The sequence below is a fragment of the Halichoeres trimaculatus genome, unplaced genomic scaffold (assembly GCF_033239565.1).
Source record: "Halichoeres trimaculatus isolate MK-OKI-2021-1 unplaced genomic scaffold, fHalTri1.1 fHalTri1_scaffold_12, whole genome shotgun sequence".
Taxonomy (NCBI): domain Eukaryota; kingdom Metazoa; phylum Chordata; class Actinopteri; order Labriformes; family Labridae; genus Halichoeres; species Halichoeres trimaculatus.
This window is the reverse complement of record NW_027437190.1, coordinates 25,223,981-25,248,160: the sequence shown is the minus strand read 5'-3', so window position 1 is coordinate 25,248,160 and position 24,180 is coordinate 25,223,981. Positions and strand designations below refer to the sequence as shown.

At 42.7% G+C, this 24,180-nt stretch overlaps 2 protein-coding genes across 2 annotated transcripts in view; both read left to right on the top strand.

Annotated features, from left to right (window-relative positions):
• Positions 1–1,343: 1,343 nt before the first annotated feature.
• Positions 1,344–3,748, top strand: med18 (mediator of RNA polymerase II transcription, subunit 18 homolog (yeast)). Its single transcript, XM_074683781.1, has 3 exons — positions 1,344–1,714; positions 1,888–1,983; positions 2,698–3,748. The coding sequence occupies exons 2-3, from the start codon at positions 1,911–1,913 to the stop codon at positions 3,252–3,254; spliced, it is 630 nt and encodes a 209-aa protein (XP_074539882.1). The 5' UTR covers positions 1,344–1,714; positions 1,888–1,910; the 3' UTR covers positions 3,255–3,748.
• A 4,511-nt stretch (positions 3,749–8,259) lies between these two features.
• The window catches only part of LOC141801451 (forkhead box protein O6-like), a 34,517-nt gene continuing 18,596 nt past the window's right edge, over positions 8,260–24,180 (top strand). The window contains exon 1 of the mRNA XM_074684505.1: positions 8,260–10,053. Coding sequence (XP_074540606.1) covers positions 9,565–10,053 — 489 coding nt within the window. The 5' untranslated portion in view covers positions 8,260–9,564. The remainder of the gene's footprint in view (positions 10,054–24,180) is intronic.

Genomic DNA, 24,180 nt, shown 5'->3' with positions numbered 1-24,180 from the left:
TCCTGTATCCTTTTTAGAGGAACTCCTAGCCAGAATACAAACTGACCAAATTTTCTGACTTTGGTTTGACAGACACTGAGATTGGGTTAACTGTTGTCTATGTAGCATTAGCAGTCCTTGCATGCTTAACCCTAATGGCCCTTCTAGTTTGCTGCTTCAGACAAAGACAACAGGGAGGTAGGATATATAACTCTTTTTATACTCTTGTTTGTTGCTTTTTCAGAAGTGCCTGGATAAGAAAGTCAAGATTTTGACACAAGGCTACTCGAGTTTATATGTCCTTTCTTATGTGTTACTTTTTTCTTTTTTTTTTTTAAGTGTATTCAATGGAGCCTTGTTGTCTTGGCTGGAATCACAGGGTGAGTGCTAACTTCTAATTCATACCATTTACAATACAAAAGTCAACGTGTGTGGGTGTTTTTTTTATTAATATTTTTTTTTGGTAAATAAATCTTTTATTTCTCACTTTAGGAGGATGTGGGGACTGAAGTGCTTTATTCATCCATTGTCATTTGGAAACATGATGAAGCAAAACGCAATCACCTGGCTCACAGTTACTCTCTGTACAGTGAAATTTTACATTGAGATGTTCAGTGGTTGAGAAAATCCCAATTCTCACCACACTGATAATGATTTTCAAAGAACTATTTGTAAGTTCACCATGTGGAAATTTTTATGTTGAATTTCTTATTAATGTTAATATTTTCCTTTGAGAGCAGTGACTGCAACTGTGCTATTTTACACAGCCCACATACTTGCTATCTTCACTCAATCAAACTAATTCTGTTAGTTGCTGTATCATAACCCTATGCTCCATCATAACTTGATTATAAACAAACGGGTTTCAAATGCTAAACTTTGAAGATTTTGGCTGACCTTTGGTGCTGTAACCACAGTGTACCACTTAGGCCTACTCATTGGAAATATCTGTCATGGAAAAAAAAGGGAGGTTATATTGACATTTTCCTGTCTAACTGCTACCCTGTGGCATCACTTTTTTTTTATCAGTTTAATCAACTAGGAACGCATGCTTTATTGATTTTATGGTATTCACTGGATTGTATCATGCTGATTTTGTTTTACTTTGAAGTGTTTTATCAGACTCTCTTGCTCTGTCAATGTCTTTTCTTCTGCAAACCACTTTGGGTTGCATGTTTAAATGTATGAAAAGTGTTATATAAATAAAGATAAGTTTGAGATTTTGACGATATACCCTTGCTCTACAAGGGTAAGAGAGAATTAGAGACTTGCTGGCGTAGTGGAGTGTGAACTAATAACTTACAGCATTCACTTACTTTTTAGGGTAACCTCCCTCCAATGGGTGGCAGTAGTGAGCGCTTACAGGTAAAAAGAAGAAGAAAACAGTGCAGTTCAGTCAGTGTTGGTGTTGCGCTGCTGATTCGCCTTTTCTTTAAAAGTAACCTGAAGAGTTGGTTATCTCTACTTTAGTAGTCCCTCTGTTTTCGCTTGTATTTGTGTCTCTGATGAAGTAACGTAACGTATTTATCGTTAAAGGGTTCACTCCGCAGTGACGATCCGAGAATATCTAACATGCTAAGCTAGCTGGGAGCTAGCTGTGTATGAATGAGCAAATCACTTTGGGACTACACAGAACCCCATTCTTCATTGTGGATGGTCTGACAAAGACAAACAGCAATAACTACTTGTTTTCCCTCTGTAAGTGACCAGCTGTTTGTTTCCCAGCGTGTCTCAGGTAATGACTTTAACCACTATTGCCAATAGACGATCATTCGCTATTAGCTCCTTTCATGGCAATGCATTGTACTGGTTCTAGCTGGTTATATTTAGGGTTACCGGGTATTTGAACTGAATTCCTAAAATTTTGTTACAGAATAATGATCTAAGATTGACATCTTTTCCCTGCAGATAAATTTGTCCGCTGAGAAAGAATGGAAGCTCCACCAGTAACAGTGATGCCTGTCACCGGCGGTACCATCAATATGATGGAATACCTCCTGCAAGGTAATCATGATATAGGGTGTCAGAAACGTGAACTTTTCAGGAAACTAGTAACAATAATAAACTTATATTTCTCTTTTTTTGTTAAATCAATGACAAAATGATAAACTTTTAAAACAAGGTAACAAAGTGCTCAACAAAATAAAAATGAACTTTAAAAGAAACGTGAGTAGGACAAGATTTAAACTACATAAATAACAGGAGCATTTAAAAAAAAATTGAAATTCTAAAAATAACAACCAGATCAAAAGAAAGATAGAAGAAATAAAATAAAATACAATAAAAGATAGAAAAAAACTTGCCTGAGCAAGAATAAAAGCAACAATTTGAGTATTAAAACAAACTTAAATAATATTCCTGTGAAAGCATGTAGCATGACATAAACTGTTTGTTGTAACTTAAATTCCCCTGTTACACTTAAAAGTGTGTAAAAACATGAGATGAGTTGCACATTTTACAATATTGCTACAGTGTTCCAAGATTTATTCACCTAAAATGCAAAAAACTTTGGCCTGGGTGGAAGAAGTGTGTATAATTACTGATGCTGAAGTGTTTGTTTTAAAGCCTCTTATGTTATAAACCGTTAAATTTACTTCCAAAGGCTGCATTTGGCACCAAAGAAAAAAGCAGAAGACAATTGGAATTATTTTGTGAAAGGTCCTTTCTCATTTTTTGCCTTTTACCTTATGAACTTTTTATCAACTTTCACTGTTTCAGGTAGCGTGTTGGACCAAGCCCTGGAGAGTCTCCTGCACCGCCTCCGAGGTCTCTGTGACAACATGGAACCTGAGACGTTTACAGATCACGAACTGGTTTACCTTCTGAAAGGCCAACAAGGAAACCCTTTCATTCTTCGAGCCCGGCGCTCCCTCTCTCATCCCACATCTCCATGGCACCTTCGCTACCTGGGCCAGCCTGAAGTTGGAGACAAGAGTCGCCACGCTTTGGTGCGCAACTGTGTTGACGTGGCTGCCTCTCACAGCCTGCCAGAGTTTCTCAATGAGATGGGATTCCGGATGGACCATGAGTTTGTGGCCAACGGGCACATTTTCCGCAAAGGGCCGATGAAAGTTGTGGTTAGCAAGCTGTCACGAATCTTGGTGCCAGGAAACACAGAGAATACAGAGCGTCTCTCACTTTCATACCTGGTGGAGCTGAGTGTGTTGGCTCCTGCTGGCCAGGACACTGTGTCGGAGGACATGCGCAGCTTCGCTGAGCAACTCAAACCCCTGGTACACCTGGAGAAGATTGATCCCAGCAAACAAAGACATTAGGTGACAAAATGTAGAACGTGTAATTTTTCTTTTGTAATCATCCATTTCTACCATAAACTATTATTTTTTTACATCTCAAAATAAATACAGTGGAAAATTTCCTGAATTTGTTACAGCTTTACCTGTTTTAATGTGCACAAACTTTACCTTGCACTTACTCAAGACTTCCCTGCACTTCCTCACCTTTTTTCTTTGTTGTTGTTTTGCAAAGATGAGCAAGTACAAGTTTTTACATGCTTATCTTATCACTCCTTTGCCAATCAATACCACAAAAGTTGAGGTCACTACCGAGGTTTTCATGTATCCACGAGGTTGCTGATGATAAAAAGAAAAAGTATTGCATAGTGGAGATTACAGTGTTTGCAGAGGTTAGGGTAGTATCTGTGTGTTTGACCATATATTCAAGAAAAAACTATAGAAAATATATAGAAAATTACCTATTTTTATTGCAGAAAAAACACCAACTAGAAGCATGTTTTGTCATTATGCTGGATCTTCACAAGTAAAAGATGGACATTAACGTCTGCAATTGCAAAGTTTGTTGCAAATTTATCCAGATTTTTTCCTATATTTGAACATTAAAGATTCACTCTCATCATAGAGCAGAATCAATGTGGAAAAAAACACAAAATTGAAAATAATTTAGTCTAACTTAACTATTGCAAGAGAATGAAAGACTTTTCTCTGATTTATTGTTTTTATAAAGTTGCATTTTTTAAAATCTGGTATGATATTTTTTTCACTTATCCAAAAGTTGGTCTTATAACTTCTTATGTACACCTTCGTTTAAAACCACTAGGGGGCTCTCTTGGTCTTCATGTCACTGTATGTCCTGCTAACTGAAAGCTACCTCAGATCATCTACATGAGCTGTGGTTGCCATGGAAATAATTAGCTGTAAGATCTGCACATCTTTCCCCCTACTCTAATTAGCTTTCTCAATTGCTTAATGATACATAGACCTGTGAAAGCCTTTCTTTCTTCCCCTCAACAAAAGCATTGATTTTCCCTCTCTTCCCCTCTCATTTCTTCTGTTAACCCATTAGTGCCTCTTTCATGGGAACTTGAGCTGGGACTATTACACATGAAAGCACTACAGCTGCCTCAGGTTCTTCACTCTTCATGCCGAATCCCAAAATGGCCTGTACACTAGTGTGTCAACATTAAGGCCAATCTGCTGCGAAGTCTGGAGTAACTAATGCACATCCTGTCAGTTATGATAATAATGTGTGCAATAAGACATGAGTGCTTCTAATAATACCCCTACAGGAAGATGCATTTGCAGGCCCTGCGATGTAAAGTGACTGTGTGCATGTCTGAGGGGAGAGCTGGAGGGCAGATGGCTGTCTCTACATGTTGACCTACCTGCATATCACAGCTGATGAGGACAAGCTCGCTGAGGTGGAAAGGTGAGATGACATTGCTTCCACATACAAGTGATGCATCTTAGGAAATAATCCTTTTTAGAATTTTCAGCACATTGTTTTAACATCTTTCTCTAAAAGCAAATCCAGATAACCACCTCTAATTGAACCTAATTTCATAGCTGAATTTTTAGCACTCTGAGTTGCCCGTCAATGGGACTGGATTATCTGATAGAGACAGATTTTTGTTCCAAAAACCAGAAGCTGTCTACCGGCCCTTAGGACTCAAGCATGATGTTTCATCTCTGAGTGAATTATGTATTAAAGAGGCAGATGCCTCCTTGCCCAAGGCTTTATATGTCCAGCATGGATACACTACAGTCTGCTGGCTTTTTTCCACTTAAACTTGTGTTTAGCACAGTGCTCTTTGGTGATGAGCTGGACTCCCACTGCACCTCCACTCCGCATTGCCTGGAGAACAGAGGCATAGCTAGGCTAATCAGTGTCTTGGCATCAGGCCTGCTCATCTATTGTGGATGGAGCCAACCACTGACTTGCACAAGTGAGGGATTTAACTCGTTGCCGGAAGCAATATGGTATTCTGCATGGTTTATTTCAGGAAATGGAGACTAGAGTGACAACCTCCACCAACACGCGGATGCAAAAATCCTGGGCCTATGAATACGTTTTCATCAGGGGGATAAAGGCTGTATGGTGTCAAGCGTGTAAAGTCTGGGATCATGTAGGTGATTCTATTTATGTGTTACTTAGAGGCTGAGCTGCAGCTGGACTTGGAGAGTTTTATTGATAGAGATTTATGTTTTATAGTTGTTTATTTCCCAAAAATCTAATCTTTTTCAACATATATACTTAAATAGAAAAAGTTTACCTTTATATTTAAGTGGCTAATAAATTAATCAGTAAAATGTTTGAAAATAGACCTTCCAAAAGCCTGATATGGAGTCTTTAAATGAAAAGCTTAAACCCCCCAAAAGGCAGCTTAAATCTTACTATGAGACTCTTCAAAAAGCAAATGTTAGTATTTTTTTTTTAAGATGTGAAATCTTTATAATCTTATTTACTGTAGACACCAAGAGAAAATTGTCACATCTGTGTTGTTTCTTTCTATTGGGCATCTCAGTCTCAGTAAAATAACCTCCACTGCCCACCCCCTACTGATCCTAAGCATGTCTGCCATCATCAGTTTATTATATTACCATTATGCTCGCTGCACTTTGGGGTGTGAGAGCACTGCACACTGATTTTCCTCTCTGGACCATTTACTTGTTCTGGGTCTTTAACTGTTAAATATAATTAATTAGCAAAGGCAGATAGTGTTATTTAATCATATTTTGTTAGACCTCTGAAATTGGGAGAGAAGCCATTACCTGCACATGCCTTTACTCTCCATTCCACAACACAGTCTTAATTAAAACTCTTGGCACCAATTGTCTTCACTGCCTCTGAACATAATGTTCATAGTTGGCAGCCAAGATGCCACAGAAAGCTGGCTCTTGCTCTCGGTGGGAAGTTTTTAAGTCGGCCTACTTTGGGCCAGCGCCACGAAGGGGTGAAAATGCAGCTTCGCCTACTCAGGAACATTCCTAATACTTGGATTTGAGCCCTCTCCTTCATGTGTCATTGGGAGCCCATATGCTTGTTAGAGAGTGTGTGGGTTGTTTGCTGAGAGGGAAGGAGAATCAGGGGAGGTGTTTTCCCAGACAGGCATCGATCTCCCAAGGGTGTTCTTGCGGCTCCTCCGGCTTCCTCCCGTCCTAATCCCACTGGGCAGAATTGGGTGCAGGGATAAATTGCACAACATCATGACTTGTTGTGAGGCAGAGCCAAGGGAAGGAGGGTGGGCCCTGCAGAAATGGGTGGAAAAAGCGAGTGTCCCTTTCCATATGTGAATGAAATTTTGGAGCTCTTTTTCAGGGTGCTAACTGACAGGCACAAAGCTCTGCCTTGTTGTTGATGTAGTACTCTGCCTTGCTTGTGGCTGACTGAGGTGATTACTGCTGTGCTGAACATGCTGTTCCAGGATCCGCCACTCAGAGCCTGCAGCCAGCCACGCTGCCTCTGGAATGTCTGGTATGGGGACAGTGTAGCAGTCGGCCTCGGAGGGACCAAACACATATGTAGTTTTCAGACTTGTGCTCCATCGGCCTTGCTGTCCTTCTGTGTCCTCTGCCTCTTCCATCTCCTCCTCTGAGTCTTGTTTCTCTAGAGATTCACTCCTGCTGGGAGCCTCTGGATCTGATCATTTGTCTTCTTGAAGCTCACAATTACTTTTCTTTCACTTCAAGTGTAATCAAGACACATTGTGTAATCTCCTGAAATCCTGGCCCTCAGGAGAATTGCTTGTTAACAAGCATCATGCTATGAACGCCTGTCTTTCCAGCATTGGTTTGATTTTTTTTCAACTCAGAGATGGAACACAAAATGCTGGAAAATGATGAAAATACAGGAGACAATCTTCAGTTTAGCAAACGTTTCAGCCTGTACACATTCTCCAAACACAAACTCGTATTGTCATGACATTTTGACCATCTGATGCCTCTGATGTTTATACTAAGTCATTCCATGACACACTGTGACACATCCTCGTGCATTTAAGAGTGTGCTATTTTTGACACAAATTTCTCAACATTAGTAATGTCTGAGTGCACACTGTGGCTGTGTTGTGCAACTTTTAAGTACACCCTCTGACCATGAACACTTTGCATGACAAGGGTGGGGCTTCTCAGACAAATTCAGCCACCTTGCTTCACTGGTGTTTGTCAAATACATGAACTACTGTGTGTTTCAGCTAAAATTAGTGGAATCCACTCTTGTTTAGTGAGTTCATACACACCTCTTTGTTAAGGGACAGTTTTTAATCAGCTGTTGAATATCTTTAAATCATAACCATATTCCCTAATCTTAAATTTTTGTAAGGACTGGCCTCCCTGTTTCATTTTTTAAAATCAGAAACTGTTGTTTTTTGTGCATGTGTGAGAGGAGAAAGCAGGGCTGCCTGTCAAAGTCCATGAATAAGTGATATTGTCCCTACAGCAACTCTCATAATAACAGGTGCGAATGTGCATAAAATGTTCGGGAGACTGTTGCGCTCTTCCAGCAGCAGGTGAGTAAACTAACTTTTTGCAGATTTATGAAAACTTAACAAAAAAAAGTAAAAAACAGTTGTGAACTACAAACCCTCCTTCTTAGGCCAGATTCTAGAGGTTTAAACGAGGGGAATAAACAGCCAATAGGATGCAAGCACCTGTGACTGTGTGCCCGCCCTGCTGTCAGATTCGGGGAGAGGGTGGAGGGATAGGGGGCGGAATCCCCCTCGGTCAGTGTAGCAGAATTACGCACACACGGGTCTGACCAGGGCTGTGTCTGCCCAGGGCAGCGTGTCTGTGGCGCTCAGGCTTGGCAAATGCGATTTGAGATGATAATGTGCGACTGTTTTATGTCTCCTCGCTTTGGTTGAATGAGGCACAGAGATGCTTTAGCGTCTCCTTCTGGCCTCTGAAAAGCCCCCTTTCACCTGGCTCCTCGCGGATTAAAATCTAGGGTTACCTAATCTCTCCTAATCTAAACTAATTCTGTCTAATCGCCGCAGAAAATTATACTCAGCGAGGTATTGCCCGCAAATAATCATCTGAGGTGACACCTCCTGCCTGCGCACTGTGAGGTCTCCCTGGAGGGCATTTGGACGCTGCGCACGTTGCACGGGACAAATTATTACGCACTAAATGGATCAAAATTTATTTTTAAAAGACAAAAACACAAATGGAACAAGTAGAGGAATTTCCCCGCGTGTAGTTTTTATATTGTCTCGACTCACCTCGGCTTGACGTGGAGGCTGGCACACAAAGCGCCGTGTGACGCTCCACCAGAGAGACCATTATGCAGAGTTTTAAATAACAATTTGGCGTTTCCCCCCTCAGCTCTGAACAGAGATAGTAAAAAGGAAGGAAGAGTGGGAGAGGGAGAGAGTTTGGGGTTTCGCTGTAATCATGTTCGGTGAGTATTGATTTCGCGAGCGCACTCCAATTGGCAGCATCTCCACTACAGCGCCGGCGCGTCATCCTCGGTTCACATCGACGGAACGAGTTGTAAGCAAATGAGAACATGTGTGGGATCTGAGAGAGTGAGGGAAGGCAAGGGGGGCAGAAGGAAGCAAGAGGAGGAGTGATAAAAGCCAGTTTTATCAACCTGACAAGTGGATACGATATTTGATTCCCGGACTATTTTTTCCCCTTCAAATTTCCAGACTGGGAATTTATCGATTTGTCACATGCGCACGCCTCTTCATTATAATTGCAGACAGTTGGGTGTTGTTCAGGCTGAATGGACTTGAATGTGCCGCTGCCAGCTTAATCCGTGCAGACTGGAAGATTTAATAATTCACGGTAATCACGCATTATCGCCTCAGTGGATGCTCTCTACACAGCCCTAGTGATTTTTTCACCCCCTCTCTTTCCATTCTTCCTGTTGTCTTCAAGAGGATTTATCGACGACTTCTCTGCCAATATGCTCCTTATCTGAAATATCATCTGTTGCTGCAACTGGATTGAAATGCCCCCATGACTGGCTCAGACACGCGTTTCAGACTGACTGACTTGAGGTGATGTGAGGCTGTTGAATAAGACGTAATTGAATCAACATTTGAGATTTTACTCCTGGAAAAAATGGACCAAAAATTACTATTACTTTTATTACTTCTGTTGTCTCTCCACGCGTGGCTGTGATTTCGCTTTGATTCATCATGATCCTTCTACACCGCTGAATTGCCTCTTATTGATCCAGACTGGAAGCTGAATATCTGTGATACGAGGCAAATTGCAACGTGAATTTCACGTGAAATAGAGTGAAGACAGTGGGGTACTGGCACCGTGGAGGTATTTCCCTCCACTGCTCTTCATTTGATTTATTCCATTCTCAACTGAAGGGTAAATGTTGATGATGGAGGACGACGAGCTGGACGCTCATCAGGTTGATTCGGATTTCGAGCCGCAGAGCCGGCCTCGCTCGTGCACCTGGCCGCTACCTTGCCCGGAGGATTTCCCCGGCGGACACGAGGTCAGCGGGGGTCTCCCGCTGGCCAACATCAAGGTGGAACCGGAGGACATCCCGGCTTGTAGAGGGGGGCTCGTGGGTGGAACACCGGGAGAGCTGAAGCATCCAGCCGGCGCCCCGGCACCCACAGGCGCGACGCACCCATGCCTGGCTGGCGCGGCGCTCGATGTGACCGGACCGCTGCGCAAAGCCAAATCCTCGCGGCGGAACGCGTGGGGGAACCAGTCCTACGCGGATCTCATTACCCGAGCCATTGAGAGCACTCCAGAAAAGAGACTCACGCTGTCACAGATCTACGACTGGATGGTCCGTTATGTGCCCTATTTCAAGGATAAGGGCGACAGTAACAGCTCAGCTGGCTGGAAGGTGAGGAATAAAAAACACGAGCTAAGCATGTTTTTATTATTTGATGTGTTAATCACAAAGTGTCAAAAGATAACACGGAGTATTATTCCCATTCACGAAGCTATTATGCCTTTTTTGCCCCCTCGTGCCATACACATGTCACCGTGGGATTCCGTGTCTGTTACGCATGAATGGTGCCATGCGTTATCTTGTCTTAGTTCATTACTGCCGCCTGTCATTCTAATAGATCATTGATGGCAGAATGTAATAGACTGGAGTGGAGTCACTCACTGTGTGTGTAACAAGGCTACAGGCTCATGATGGGCAGCAGCGTCCGTAGTATGAAATCCACTCAGCAGCAGGAGCAGCAGCAGCAGGAGCAGCAGCACTGCTTAATGATTAATTTCCGTATCTGCTGCGAATCAGTGTAGCAGTCAAAGAAGGAGAATCTATTCCTTTGGAATTTCTTCCACTTTCCCATCTTAGGATAAATCAGAATGAGTCAGACAGAATCAACAGACGGACACTTGTTGGAGATCACAGGTCAGCTGCCCGCAATGTAAATATTCAGAGGGGTTTTTCACAACTGACCACAGTCCACCACCGCTGCTCGCCTGGCTGAAAGCCTAGAGTAACCTCCTGGACATCTGCCCATGTTATCAGCCTCTATTCCCAGCCTCATCTTGTTTCTATTCATTATGGCCATTTGAGGACAGGAGAGAAGGAGCAGAGAGATTAGCTGGGGCAGAAGTGCATGTCCTCATGACACACCTCTGATGAACCAGGGGCCTAAGGATTATAAAAACTAAGTTTGCATCTTAAACTGATTTACAGGATGGAGTGTGAAAAGTTAAAGGCTGAATATTGTCAGTCATTCCCGAACCGCTCAGTATGGGATGTCAGGCTTGTATTAAATGAAGAACACAAAATATACTCCAAAATGAATTCAAACCGTCCTGTTTTACCCATAATCGACTAGACTTTTAAATTCTTACAGGAAGAGCTACTGACTTGGTGTCACATCATTCCTGCTCCCCTGTAACTCTTTAGACTTGTCATTCCTATGCTCTATAACCACAGTAATGGCATGTATCCCACAACATGCGTTCATATTTCTGTCTTCACCCTGTTGTCAGAACTTGTTTTCTGCTGTTGCATAACACGAACTCTCTCGTTGAGTCGAGTCTCCTCGTATGGCCTCGACTATAATCACAAGCACCTGACTGACATCTTAAGCCTGTCCCATTAAACTTAACCCCACTAAGGTGTGTCTCCAGGTAGACTTTGCTTCATTAGCCCTGCACTTGCATCAGGAGCCTTGAACCTTTGGGCTTCTTTATCTTTAGCGCCAATGTCTCAGTCTGCTATTTGAGAAACTGCAAATTAGTGGGGTGGGTGGGGGGCAGCCGGCAGCAGCAGTAGTAGTCTGAGGTCTTCGGGCTATTTCAGGCCACAGGCGAGACATGGGGCCCATTCCAGGTAATGACGGGGCATTAGGTAAGTCTCTTAAAGCAGGCAGCCAGAACGTCAGAAACAGGGCTGACCTGGTTTGGTGGGAGACAGAACGGTAATGTAAACATTCACTCAGGAGTCACATGTGTGGCTCTGTAGGAAAACAGCAGATGGAAAGATTGTCAGTGAAAGGCTGCACAACAAATCCCTAATTCAATTGCATACCTTGAGTTTCGCAACAGCCTTGACTCTTTTAATTGAAGATACTTTGTCACAGAAGACAATCTCATTAAAGTGCAAGATTGAAATACAAAATAATGCCCGGTTGATTATTTTTTCTAAATTCAGATTGTTTCAGAAGCTCCCTAAGTGGATTTTTGTCATATTCTGGTTAATTTTAAAATTACATACATAATTTGACATAATTTGTTTTAAACAGGACTAACAGTAAAAGCCTTTTAAGACAGCTTGTCTTTACACCACTTTGAAGTCATATGTTTCTTTTAGACGTACAACCACACTATACATTAAACAGGTGCACTCTCATTCTCATAGTTGTAGCTATCATCCCACAATTATCTTTGACAGCAGCCTTCACAAGCTGAAACCCCTACTTGTATCATCCACCATGTTTTCATCTCAATCAACAATGCCATGCACGAGCTAATCATTTGAAGCCAAACGGCCTGCTTTATTCTGTTGTGACGGGGGAAGGGAAAAAAAAATCCTAAAAGAATTGTTGGTAAGCTGCTGATGAAATAAAATGAAATTAAGTGGTATGGCTTGGCAGATTGCGTAGGAGGCGGGATGGCTGGGGGTTGTGATTGTGGGTGGTGGGCGGGGGGGATGACCAACTTAAGACAGTTCATCGAACATGGTGGATATCCAAGGCGGTTCGAGGAAAGAGAATCTTCAGAATCAGATTGGGTGATGTGAATGATGATGGTGTGGATGGTTTTGCAGGGATGTGATGCTGGCTTGATGACAAATAGCAGACAGGCCTTGGATGAAGATGGTACCATTAAGCTCCTATAAATACCTTATGGCTTCTGACTTCTAGGAAGGATGCTGCATTCTGAGGTCACGGCTTTCTAATCACCTCCTTATTGAAGTGGCGTTACGTCTTTCTGTGTACTTTTGAACCTGATTACACTTTCCACTTTGGCATGAGTCCCTGGCACAAAGTCGCTGGCCTTTACCTTCTGGTGTTCTTTAACTAAGCTGATCCTAAATGGGCATTTGCAGGATGCTAAACTTAAGTTGGTGATTGATCCTGACGCTGTGTGTGGTTGTTTCTTGTGTCCTTTAGGCACATGTGGATGCAAACTGCATTTGCATGTGGGAACAGCACATGTCAATTGTAACAAAGCGTCAGGGTTGGTGGTGCTCTGTGTGTGTTTCTGTGTGTCTTTGTGGGGCTCTAATGCAGGGGGAGGGGCTGTCTACTTCTATAGGCGTGTGTGTTTGGGCCCGCTCATTGGTCTGACAGCATGTCACTGCAGAGAATGGTGTGTAGTCTCTCTCTTGACTTCATAATGCCTCTAATGGTGGGGTTTGGTGTTGGGATTGCCCTGTAGGCGCCTATAAGTTTATTAACTTCAACAGGGTTAGATAGGGCTATTGTTATGCAAGTGGGGGGTTTCATAATGTAAATGTCAGCATGCGTGCAGGATATCCACGATAAGCCAATTCTTATGAATGAATTCAAATGAAAGACTTATATCATCAGTTTAATTTTGGTGTATGCAGTTGCATTTAAATGGCACTTATGTGGGATCTCTTCCTGTTTTAACACATGCTTCTTCCTCTCTGTGCTTACAATGCAGGGCTTTTTCCAGCACAGGGGGCAGTCAGAGGCCAGAGGATTTCAGGGCAGCATGTTGGCAAGGGTGCCAGCCAGTCACTCAGACATTTTAATCCAAAGCGACTAGACTGTTATTTATAAAGTGTATTTATAAAGGGCCAGCGGGGCAAGGGGTCACAGGGCTTCCTTGTATTTATTGGCCGAAATTAGATGGATGAGGAAGATGAAGCTATAAAAAGAAAAAGAAGAGAAAGCAACTTGGGCAAACAACCGTTGTCCCTCTGTGCTGTAGTTTTTAATAACAGTGCGGGATCACACTACTGTATCTAATTGATTTAAAGATAGAGATACACACTTTAGTGATTCTGTCACCGTATGCAAGGCTCTACATGCTGCAATAGGAAGACACTTGTCAAGTATGAGGGATATGAATGTCAAATGTGTGGAAGAGAGTGTGTTTGACAGAAGCTTAGCATGAAGTGGAGAGACTTGAAACTTTTGGAGTGTGTAGAGCAGCGTGTGTGTGTGTGTGTGTGTGTGTGTGTGTGTGTGTGTGTGTGTGTAGGAATGCATGCTTGTGTCGCTTGATGATGGTTGGGGAGTCTGGAGAGACTGGAAACTATCCTAGACTTCAGCTGATTCATATTTTATCCTCCGTCTTGGCTCAGGGGAGCGGAGTAATTTGAGAGTGCGACACACACACACACACACTCTCACACACACACACACACACGCACACACACACTTACACACTCAGAAAATGAGAGCATATGATGCATGCCGGACAGATTTATGGTGTAGGATTATGAGCACCTTACATCTCCCCTTGGCTTGTGCAGCCGGAGCCAGGTTGGGATCAGGCAGTATATTCAGGTTGAGTCGGGTGTGTGATGCCAAGAAGCCCGCTCTCGCCGCCTCTCCCCCTGCAGCCTTCAGGCAGCCGTGGCAGTTCATTTCTCTCTGAAAATGATTAATGTACATGCAAATTACCAAAGCATGGGCACGCATTCAAATACGGGAGACAGCAATCAGGAGACAGTAATATGAAAAACAATATAATTCTGCCTTTGATATTACTCTACTTTCTTTTATCACTCCATCTTGCAGACACTCGTGTTATCACGTCTTTAATCTCGCCGCCTTTCTCTCCTGCTCCATCCATCTATCAGACATTCTATAGGTTTTTTCTATCTTTGTGATTTCAAGGGCCAATTGAGGTGAAGAGCCTTTCTATGGCATCAGGATTTTGAGCTTTAGCGCTCTCCTGCCAGTGATCCAGACTGCCTTAAGCAGCGTGCCTCCTCTTATCTAAGAGAAATCTCATATCTCACATTATCTCAGAGATAATAGGATAACAATGCCGGATTTTCCCCAGCTCAACTCCTCTCAGCCACTGGGTCTTTTGGAGCAGAATACAAGGGGGGATGAGACCGTCAAGTTCCCAATTCGACGGGGTTGAACTAATTTGGATGTTCCTCTCAGCTGAGCTGAACTTACCAAGCCTATTACCCATGGTTCTGCAATTTTTATTCTACTTTTCACAGCAGTTTGGTGACATTTCTGAGAATATTAAATGCTCCGTTCAGTTTGTAAAGTGAAGAAACATAGTGAAGCATGGAGAAATTGTCATTCTTTTCCCATTGCACTTTTTTTTTGGGTGATAGCTCCCACTATTCCCCTCTGGCTCATGCACGCACACAAATTTTCACAAAACACACTTGTGCCTCCTCAAACCACCCATGGAGGAACACTCTGTTCTTGGGTGGGGTGAACCAAGTTTTTGGGTAGAGGAGGGGGCCGGCCGACAGTGGAAGCGACTTTTCTGCAGTTGCTGTCTGATTTGTTTCGAAATCAGACTGTGTGTGACTTGTGGCAATTGGCTCATGCAGAAGGCGTGGCTCAGTTTGGTGAGTGCCTGCTGATTTTTTGGCAAAACCGTTCACAGCTGCAGGGACTGAGTGCGGTGTGCTCTTCCCACCGAGGCTGTGTGAGTTTGATGTCATGGAGGTTTGATCAGAGGGAGTGTTGCACCAGTGCTGGGTGATTAGAACACATCTTTTTTGATTTGAGGGGAGCAGGGTTATAAAATTGTTGAGGAGGGGCAGGAGGAGAAAGATGTCTTCTTCAGTTGATGGGTCTATAAGTCATTCTGGAGCTGTGGGACACACATTGAGCTTTTCCACCCCTCAGCTGTACCAATCTCTCTCTGACGTGTAGCCTTTCTAATAAATTCCTGTGTGTTGCTTCTGTTCTGCAAGTTTAATAATAACATCACTGTGAAGACATTTTTTTCATTCATGACTGTTAATACTCTCCAAAATGACTAATAGGCAATAAATGACTCAACATCTAATAACCAGCCTACATCTCAGAAATGAAGTACCTTGGTATGCTGTTTTCTCAATGTACTGCTCTTAAGAAAACACCCATTGTTATTACTGGTGCTTGATCTCTTTGGCAAACTGAATGAACAGGAATTATTCACTAAAGAGCTTCTCCTAATGTGTGAGATATTTTTCATTTTTCAAATTCACTGACATTTTATTTTGAAGGAGCTTCTTCTAATACAGAGAGGAGTCTGTCAGCTTCAATCGGATGGCAGCAGATGAAGTTATTTTGTCCTGGAGAAATGTTGTTTGCATTATAAATGTTGTAAATGGCTCTGGATATTCACTTGAGCAAGCAGCGTGTGAATAAAATGTGTCGGCCCTTGTGGTGCAAAAAATTTTGTGGCAGCATGCTTGTTGCTCATCTGTGTCAATGTGCATAACGTGTGACTGTTGTGTGTGTCTGTGTGTGCGCCTGGAGTTTTCTCCTCTTTTTCCCGCATCAGTCTATGAAGAATGTGTGTCTGTGTGTGTGTCTGTGAGTGTGTGCGCATGTGGGTGTGTTAGGAGGGGTTGATGGGCTCAGTGGGAGCCCAGGTCCCGGGGGAACAGCTCTCGTTAATAATTCAGACGAGGCTCATTATCAAGGCAGCGCAGATTTCTCCCTGATTCCACCTTAATTGCAGGCAGGCTGCTCCACTCAGGCAGGCGGTAGTCACGCTGGGTCGACTCTCTCTGTCTTTTTCTCCTCCACTACAGGGCCTGCTCTGCTCCGCTCTGTTCTGCTCCGTCTCCTGTACTCACCCCATCACAGCAAGACGGCCTCAGGCTAACCTAGACTGTACCAGAGTACACCTTTAATAGCTGTAACATACTGTACCATGAACATGCCGTTTATGTGTACTTAAAGATGTGCCTCATCTATTTCTGATTGGAAACAGACCATGCACTGTTTGGGCATCGCTCTGGAATGTTTTAGTTTGTTGGCCAACAAAGACAAAACCTGCAGGACGCTGAAGTAAAGCTGAAAGAATAAGTGGTTTAATGTTATTAAATTTAAATCAATCATCAAACAGTTTTATGACTGAGTTTCAATTTTGGAACAAGATGCCAAAAAAATTGCTGCTATGTGAGAAATATTTAAAGACATTTTCTAGATTTAGTTTGATAACAAGTGGAAGAAATTTGATTAGATGAAAACAGCTGGTTAGGAGTATAAACGCTGCTCAAAATATCTTGGTTCTGATCTTTTTTTTTTAATGAAAAATTCAACTTTTCTCTCAAAGGGCAGTGACAGGCACTGACACCTTTGGTTTCATTGAGCTAACAGCTTTTACTGAATGCCCTTTGAGCACAAAATCAACCCAAACAACACATTGGTAACTCTGGATGTCCACGTTTCAGTTCGGAAAGCTACAGCAGATGATTCAGGCCAGCCTTGCACAACAGCGACTTTTGGCTGTTTGTAAAGGGCTGCATATGATGCGTTAATTTCTTTGTCCTCAACAACTGCACACGCTCATATACCTGCTGCTATCAAAACATTGATGATATCTGTTATTACTTTGTCCGGGTCAGAAATAACAACAAGGCTGTTTAGGTGTGAAAGGGAGCTCCTGTGTTTATTTTCCTTGCTTCGGTGTCATATGTGTTCATAAACGCTTTGAGTATAATGTAAAGCAAAAGATTATTGCGACACAACACTGTGACTTTTGTCTTGTTTACCAAAGTTGGATATTTCACTGGAAGCCAAAGTCTTCCTAAACAGAGAAACTTTAATGACAGGGAGGAGTTCTAAAGCTCTAACTTCTTGTTTATTGTGGCTAATTGCTGCTTTGCCATCCTCTGGCCCGTTTGAGATTTAGCGTTTCAGGTGCTTTTTTTTTCATTTTAATTAGAGATGGGTAGCGAATTATTGCAAGTTTATATATTGGGAAATATGTTGTGAAAATGTTAAATTGAAAACTTTGAAATTTTATTGTTAAAAAAATAATGTTTTATCACCTCTTTCAAGGAGGTTGTGTTTTTGGGAGTGTTTGTCTGTGAACAACGTAACTCAAAAAGTAACCAACGGACCTTGATCAAATTTTCAGGAAACGTTAAAAATGGAATTAGAAAGGAGTGATTAAATTTTGGAGGTGATCCAGATCACTGTCTGGATCCAGGATTTTTTCAAAGGATTTGTTATCATTGTGAGACAGGGCTGTTTTCACCATATGTGTGTATAACTCCACCATAAATGCTCGGATTGCTTTGCAAAACAATACAACACAAGGTCACCATAATTTCTGACAGATGTAAGAGTAGGATCCAGATCCTGGCAATATTCTGGATACTAAGAGTCGGAATATGAAATATGAACTGGGTCATCATAATTTTCAACACTGTCAGGTAACAAATTATCATACAAATGCACAAATTGTAGCCGACAGTCTGCTGAAAGGGAGTATAACATTAAAGTAGGATTAAAGTGTTGCGTGACAATCACAATATGCTTGACAGAAGGCTGCGCTCTCCCAGTGCTTTTTTAGTTACCAAATTAACACACACTAAAGTACAGAAAACTGGTACCTTTGAGCACAGATACAGATTGCCAGGTTCTGGGCATCGGAACCGTTATCATTTCTAATATGAAAGGTACCCATCACGAAATTTTAATCATTATTAAACTCACAGAGAGTCCTGTACGGATATATACGTATACGCTTTTTGAATATTTCTCACCAGCTGCCAGCACCATTTAATGTCTCTGTATTGCAGTTACGTGAACTCTCAAGTCTCTTTGGGTAAAATCTGAGTTTAAAGAAAACGGCAATGTTGGCCTGGCTCCAAAAGGGCAAAAAGAGGACACAAAGTGAAGCAGAGCTGGATGATGACACAGTCTGAGGAAATAAATAATATTATACACAAATAATTTACTAATACTGGCCACTCGATGCTAACACCAAGTGAATAAGATGAATTAGGAGATCTTATTTTTTCCTTGAGACCTGTACCTTTCATCTCTGCAATGGTTTGGACAAAAAATGCTTGAAACCACCATGTTTCCATTTTTCTGACATTTCCAGGACCAAACAATTAGTGTTTATTAAAAAAAACAGCCTTAGTTGAGGAGGTATATTATAATTTAATACTGTGTACTTTATGATCATGGTTACTGATCCAGCTCCAACATAAACAATATAATGTCCTATGATGATGCACCCTACACGAAGCCTAATGTGTTTTGTTTTGGTTATGTGCTTTGTGAATTATTATAATGGCTGGTTTATCCTTGAAATAGCCTATAGCGTATTATCATACTGATGACACTGTAGAATGTGTGTTGCTGTGATTGATATCAGCCTACAATAATACTCCTCTTCATGCCAATCTATAGGCTTATGTAATGCATCTTGTCTTCATAATTTACACTGACTGATGGGTTTCCACTCACTCCATTCACTGAATCCCCGCCGAGAGAGCAACATAATGGGCCTGATCTTGTCATACATGTATATGAATATTTCAAATCAAGTCATTGTAACTAGATGGGGGCTTTAGATAAACAACACAGATGCTTCTTCCTCTTTTTGCCCGTGCTGGAAGATGAAGTGCGCTCCAAGCTGTATTTCTCTCCCGGCCACAAAACTGGCTTCCCACAAATCACAGTGCCCATATTTCCTAATTCAATTTTTCTCTTCGTCGGATATCTCTTCCTGTATGCACGGGGATTGATGGCCATGTGCATGTGTGTAAATGTGTGTGTTTATGTGCGCGCATATTGCCATGGCTGTCCCTGAGAAAAAGAGATGATGTATACCGAGCTAAACGGTGTATTTCACCAGCGCTCCATCTCCGGACTCTTTCCCGGCAGCCACGTGCAGGGTCCCCTCGCTCCTCTCTGCCTGTCCATCAAGCCCCTGTCATGAGCCAAAAAGGATTGTGGGAGGGGGAAAAAGGGAGCGTCGATCAGTTTACCTGAGCTTGGCGGTCCTGGCGAGTGATGGAGGGAGCCGCCTCACAAAAGGGAAACGTAGTTAATGTTGACTGATTGGAGCAGGTGGATAAAAAAAATGGAGGGCAGTGGAGAGGAGGAGTAGCAAGAGTTATGTCTGAGGAAGATGCTTGTTATGCTAATGTCTGGTGGAAATGCTGCACCCACAGCTGATGGATGGAGCTGTGGAGGTCACCGCAGGGTAGTGGCTGGTCGGGAACTCCTACCGAGCTGTAATGTCAGCTCACCTGAGGGCTGAGAGGAGAAAAACTGACCTTGGAAGGAAACCTACTTTGCATGTGTGGTCTCTGCCTGGGTGTGTGCATTTGTATGAGTAAAATGAGCCATGTGTGAGCAAATCTGTGTGGGAGCCAGCATATGTGTTTTGGAGGTTACAGGATCGGGGCGAGGTTGTGGGGTTAGGAGGTGACTGCGGGACCAGCTGGGATTGAAGAGGGGGAAGGGGGGTGTTTTTTGTTTTTAAGAGGAGGTATGATCAGTCAGGAGGGGGACGGGAGGGGAAAATTTGTTCCTCCCCAACTGGATTTGTATGTCACTGGCATGAATCTGGGTCAGAACACTGGGTCCGGTGTTTAGTATGCTGACCATGTGAGGTCTGAACTCTGAGTCTGCTCATAGCCCTGAATGAACCCAGCACGTCTGCCTGGCTCTCTCCATTTTTTCATCCGTCTCCCCCTTTCTCTCTGCGCCGGGAGCCTTTTTTCCCCCCATCCCCTCCTCTGTCTCTTTGCCTTTTTTCTTTCCGTACCCCAGGCTTTTTTTTTTTCATACCCTTCTTTCTCGTGCTCTCTTTTTCACTGTCAGTCACTCACGGCCTTCTCTTCTCTCCTCACTTGTTCTATTTCACACTTGCAGTCCTCCCCACAAAGTAGCCCTTTTTATCACTCATTTCCCTCTTCCCTCGCTCATTTCTCCTGCTCCTTTCATGTGCTTTTGAAATCCCCTTTTCATCTTTAGCTCTCTCTTTCTCTCTTGCCTGCTCTCTCCCTCACACACACACACACACACACACACACACACACACACACACACTGGCTCATTCAGTCATTCTTTTATTATCCCAAAACTAAAAGTGATAAATGGCTCCCTTTCTTCTCTGTAAATGTCACTCGGGGAATTGTCTCTGCTCATTGATTGACTGGAGTAGAGGGACGGCCACACATGCACATGCGCGATCGCTCTCACGTGCACAGGGGGCTAAAACGAAGAAGACAGAAGAAAAAGAGGAAGAGTGGGAAGCAGAGAAATGATTTATCATTAGAGGTACAGCTTTGCAGGGTGCAGCAGCCGTCAGGGTTAACATCTGGCCCTCGCAGGTCCGGCTCCCTTCTCATAGAGCCTGATGCATCATTTGAAGAACTTGTGCGGTTGGTTTATAATGAAGCATCAATTCTCTACAGGACTTGGCATTCACAGGAGTGCTGGGAAGCTGGAGCTCAACGAGGGATCAATCACAGTTAAACAATCGGAGCTGGCAGGGCCGAGCCGGTCTTTCCATTCTTTTTCTCTCTAAAGTGACGTGATGCCAAATGCATAAGTGTTTCACCCAGATTATCCTTAACTGTCAGGATAGTGCCAGCCAATGAAAGAAACACCAGAGCCAGAGCAGACAGTGTGCCACGTGTGTGTGTGTGTAAGTAAGTAGGGGTTAATAATGCTCAGTCATTTTCTTAATGTCTCATTCACCCTGCCTCAGGCGCCGGAGCTTGATAAAGGTCAGGACTACTGGTGGTTACATGTCGTCTTCCCTCATTTCATTCTCTTCACTGCACAGCAGGAAGAGAGGAGGAGGATGAGGAGGAGGAGGGGGACAAGTAGAAAGAAAAGTCCACATCCACCCGGCGATGATGCTGATCCGTGTCTTCATTCTCAGAACCAGAATAAAGAGATTTAATAGGGAGACAGTGGGGAGACGGGGGCAGCCGGCGCAGTCAATGAAGAGCGGATGAAAATATTAAATTGATAGAGAGTCAGAGATGGAAAGACAACGAGAGAGAAGTGAGGAAAATGGAGAGGGGGAGAGAAGAGAGCTAGAATAGTAAGAGAGTAGATTATAGGGCTTCCAAGCAGGACTGGAAGCCAGACTTGGCTGCACTTCAGCTACACTCTGCACACTTCAGCTCAAGTGTGCGTCCATTAGTGCACTCCCATTGCACTCAGGAAGCTGTGCACTCTGCGATGCCACACACATGCACACACACACATTCACATTCACACACAGAATACCCTACATACTGTTCATACATGCAAAGCCCCACAGACATACGGCACGGTTAGCTCACCGTAGCTCTGCCTTCATGCACTCTTACCCCGCAAATGCTACACTGACCCAGTCATGCCCCGGTCTCCCTCCCCGGTCCCTCTCGCTGTCTCGCACGCACACACATTCACAATCTCTTCACCAGCTACCAGATTGCTTCCCGTCAAAATAAATAATTAAATGAGCACAATAACAGCTTCCGAAAAAAGATCCCTCAATTAGCGCAAAATGGGTAAATGGCGTGGAGTAGGGGCTGCGGCTGGGGGAGTGGTATTTCGGGAACACACACACACAGTCACTCACATTTAAACACACACATTCTATTACATAAGGAATGTCATTCGCCAAGACAGTTTGCAACGGTAATTTACCCCCCTCCCCCTTCGTCAGCAATCAGCTTAGAAACGTCTTTTCTCAAATCCTCACAAGTGATCCGTGCCCAAAGAGCGGCCTGGGAGAGATCTAGATGAGTGCCGAGGAGGTGCAAGAGGTTCAGCGGAGGGGATGCTGCTGGGGTCAAGGCTGTGCGTGTGTGAATCATTATGTGTGTGTGTGTGTGTGTGTGTATCTGTTAAGGGAGCTCTCTTTGTATATTTCCAGAGCTGTGTGTCTGGAATGGTGATTAGGAGAAGTTTGCAATTCATCCAAGAGAAACAGTGAGTGCAAGAGAGAGGAGAATAGATACGAGGTTAGATTGAGGTTCCTCTTCCTCCTGTGTGTGTGTGTTAGAAGTGTGAGGCTACATACCTATAATGACAGAGCAAAAACCATATATGAGATGATCATTTAATGTCAGTGTGAGTTCAGTGTTTTTAGCATTAACGCAAGTATTTCTCCTGGAGATGTTAAATCTCATCATGATTTAGATTGTTGAATAGCTGCCACTAATGTTTTTTTCCCCTCTCGGCTTTTTCTATAGGTTATTTAATTAAAGGATTAAATATAAATCCCATAAACATTGAGAGAAACTCACAACAAAAGCCAGATTAAGTACCCTCATATGGTCTGAATGGTCAGGTTTGAATTTACAGACTGTAAGTTTAGGTTGATAGCAGAAAAGAGGATCAGCATGCATTGTTATTCTCTATCAGTTGCCAAGATGTTGCTTAGGAGTGAGATTTGGAACTGTACATTGTGTGGGATGGCATTCAATAACATATTTACTTAACTCCGCCTGACTGTGCATTGACAATTATGTGACTGCAATCAGTTTTAAGATGCTAAAAGTACTGAAACAATGGGTTTTAGTTATGTTGTATAATCGTTGACATAGAAATGAAGTCATTTTAAGGGTGAGAAATAAGTTTACACAGTGTGTTTAAACATAACAGAGGCTTCATGGGTGGTAGAGTCCTAGTAGCAATGCTCCTTATGAAGCAAATTTATGTGCACCTTTTAAAACTTGCTTCCACCAGAGCCACGTTGGTCCGTCAAGTTGTTTCTAATCAGCTGGTGTGTTTCTCCTCTGTCTCAGCTCAGCACTGGAACATCAGACTAATTTTCAGAATAAAACACGTATGTTGATACTATATCTCATTTGATTTAACAACAATAACAAACTGGTGAAAAAACCAGAGTTGAAGTCAACGGTTTAAGATGCCTGTGATGACAATGTGGGCGAAGAAAAGCTCATCATGGAGGTGGAAAACAGTTCATTCAGTAATTACTTCTGAAAATCCTTGGACTTGTGACTCCCATTGCTGATTCATTCAGGGCTGTCTTAAATCAGAGCTGGTAGGGGTTGAGGGAGCACAGAGCCAAACCACAGCAGAGTGGAGACTAGTGGAGATCCAGAGTTAGCCCTGAGAATTAACCCCTTTTTTACCTGCCATACCAGGTCTGCTATAGCATATCTTTACATTTTTATATGCTGACATGTAATTTTTTTTTTTTGTGTGAAATTTTTTTTATACATCAATGAAACCCTTATATCTCAAACTTTCATAAATGTATAGACTAATGTACATACTAACAAAAAAGCTAATGAAAATTGGAATGAATAAATAATAATGATAAAAAAATACACATTTATCTAAATAAAGAAATGTCTTGGCTGTACCCCTTAAAAATATTAATGCAAGAACAGGATGGCGTGTATTCAACGTAGGAAGCACTGTGAACAACTGTGGTCAGGACTGTAATGTTTTTGTTGTTTACCTTTTATACTTGATTTCTGGAAACACATTAGAAGAAGGAAGCAGCGCTCTGAGACATAGTGAAAACACAAGATGAAATATTTAATATGCAAAAAGAAAAAAGATCGGTCAGCTTTTCTGATTTCAAATTTATCACCAATCAAAACTCAATA

What these genes read in the sequence shown, in the direction of transcription:
- med18 (XM_074683781.1), top strand. Translation starts at nt 1,911, where the DNA reads ATGGAAGCTCCACCAGTAACAGTGATGCCTGTCACCGGCGGTACCATC. An exon ending in GATGGAATACCTCCTGCAAG is followed by an intron (nt 1,984 to 2,697) that starts GTAATCATGATA and finishes TCACTGTTTCAG; the next exon opens with GTAGCGTGTTGGACCAAGCC.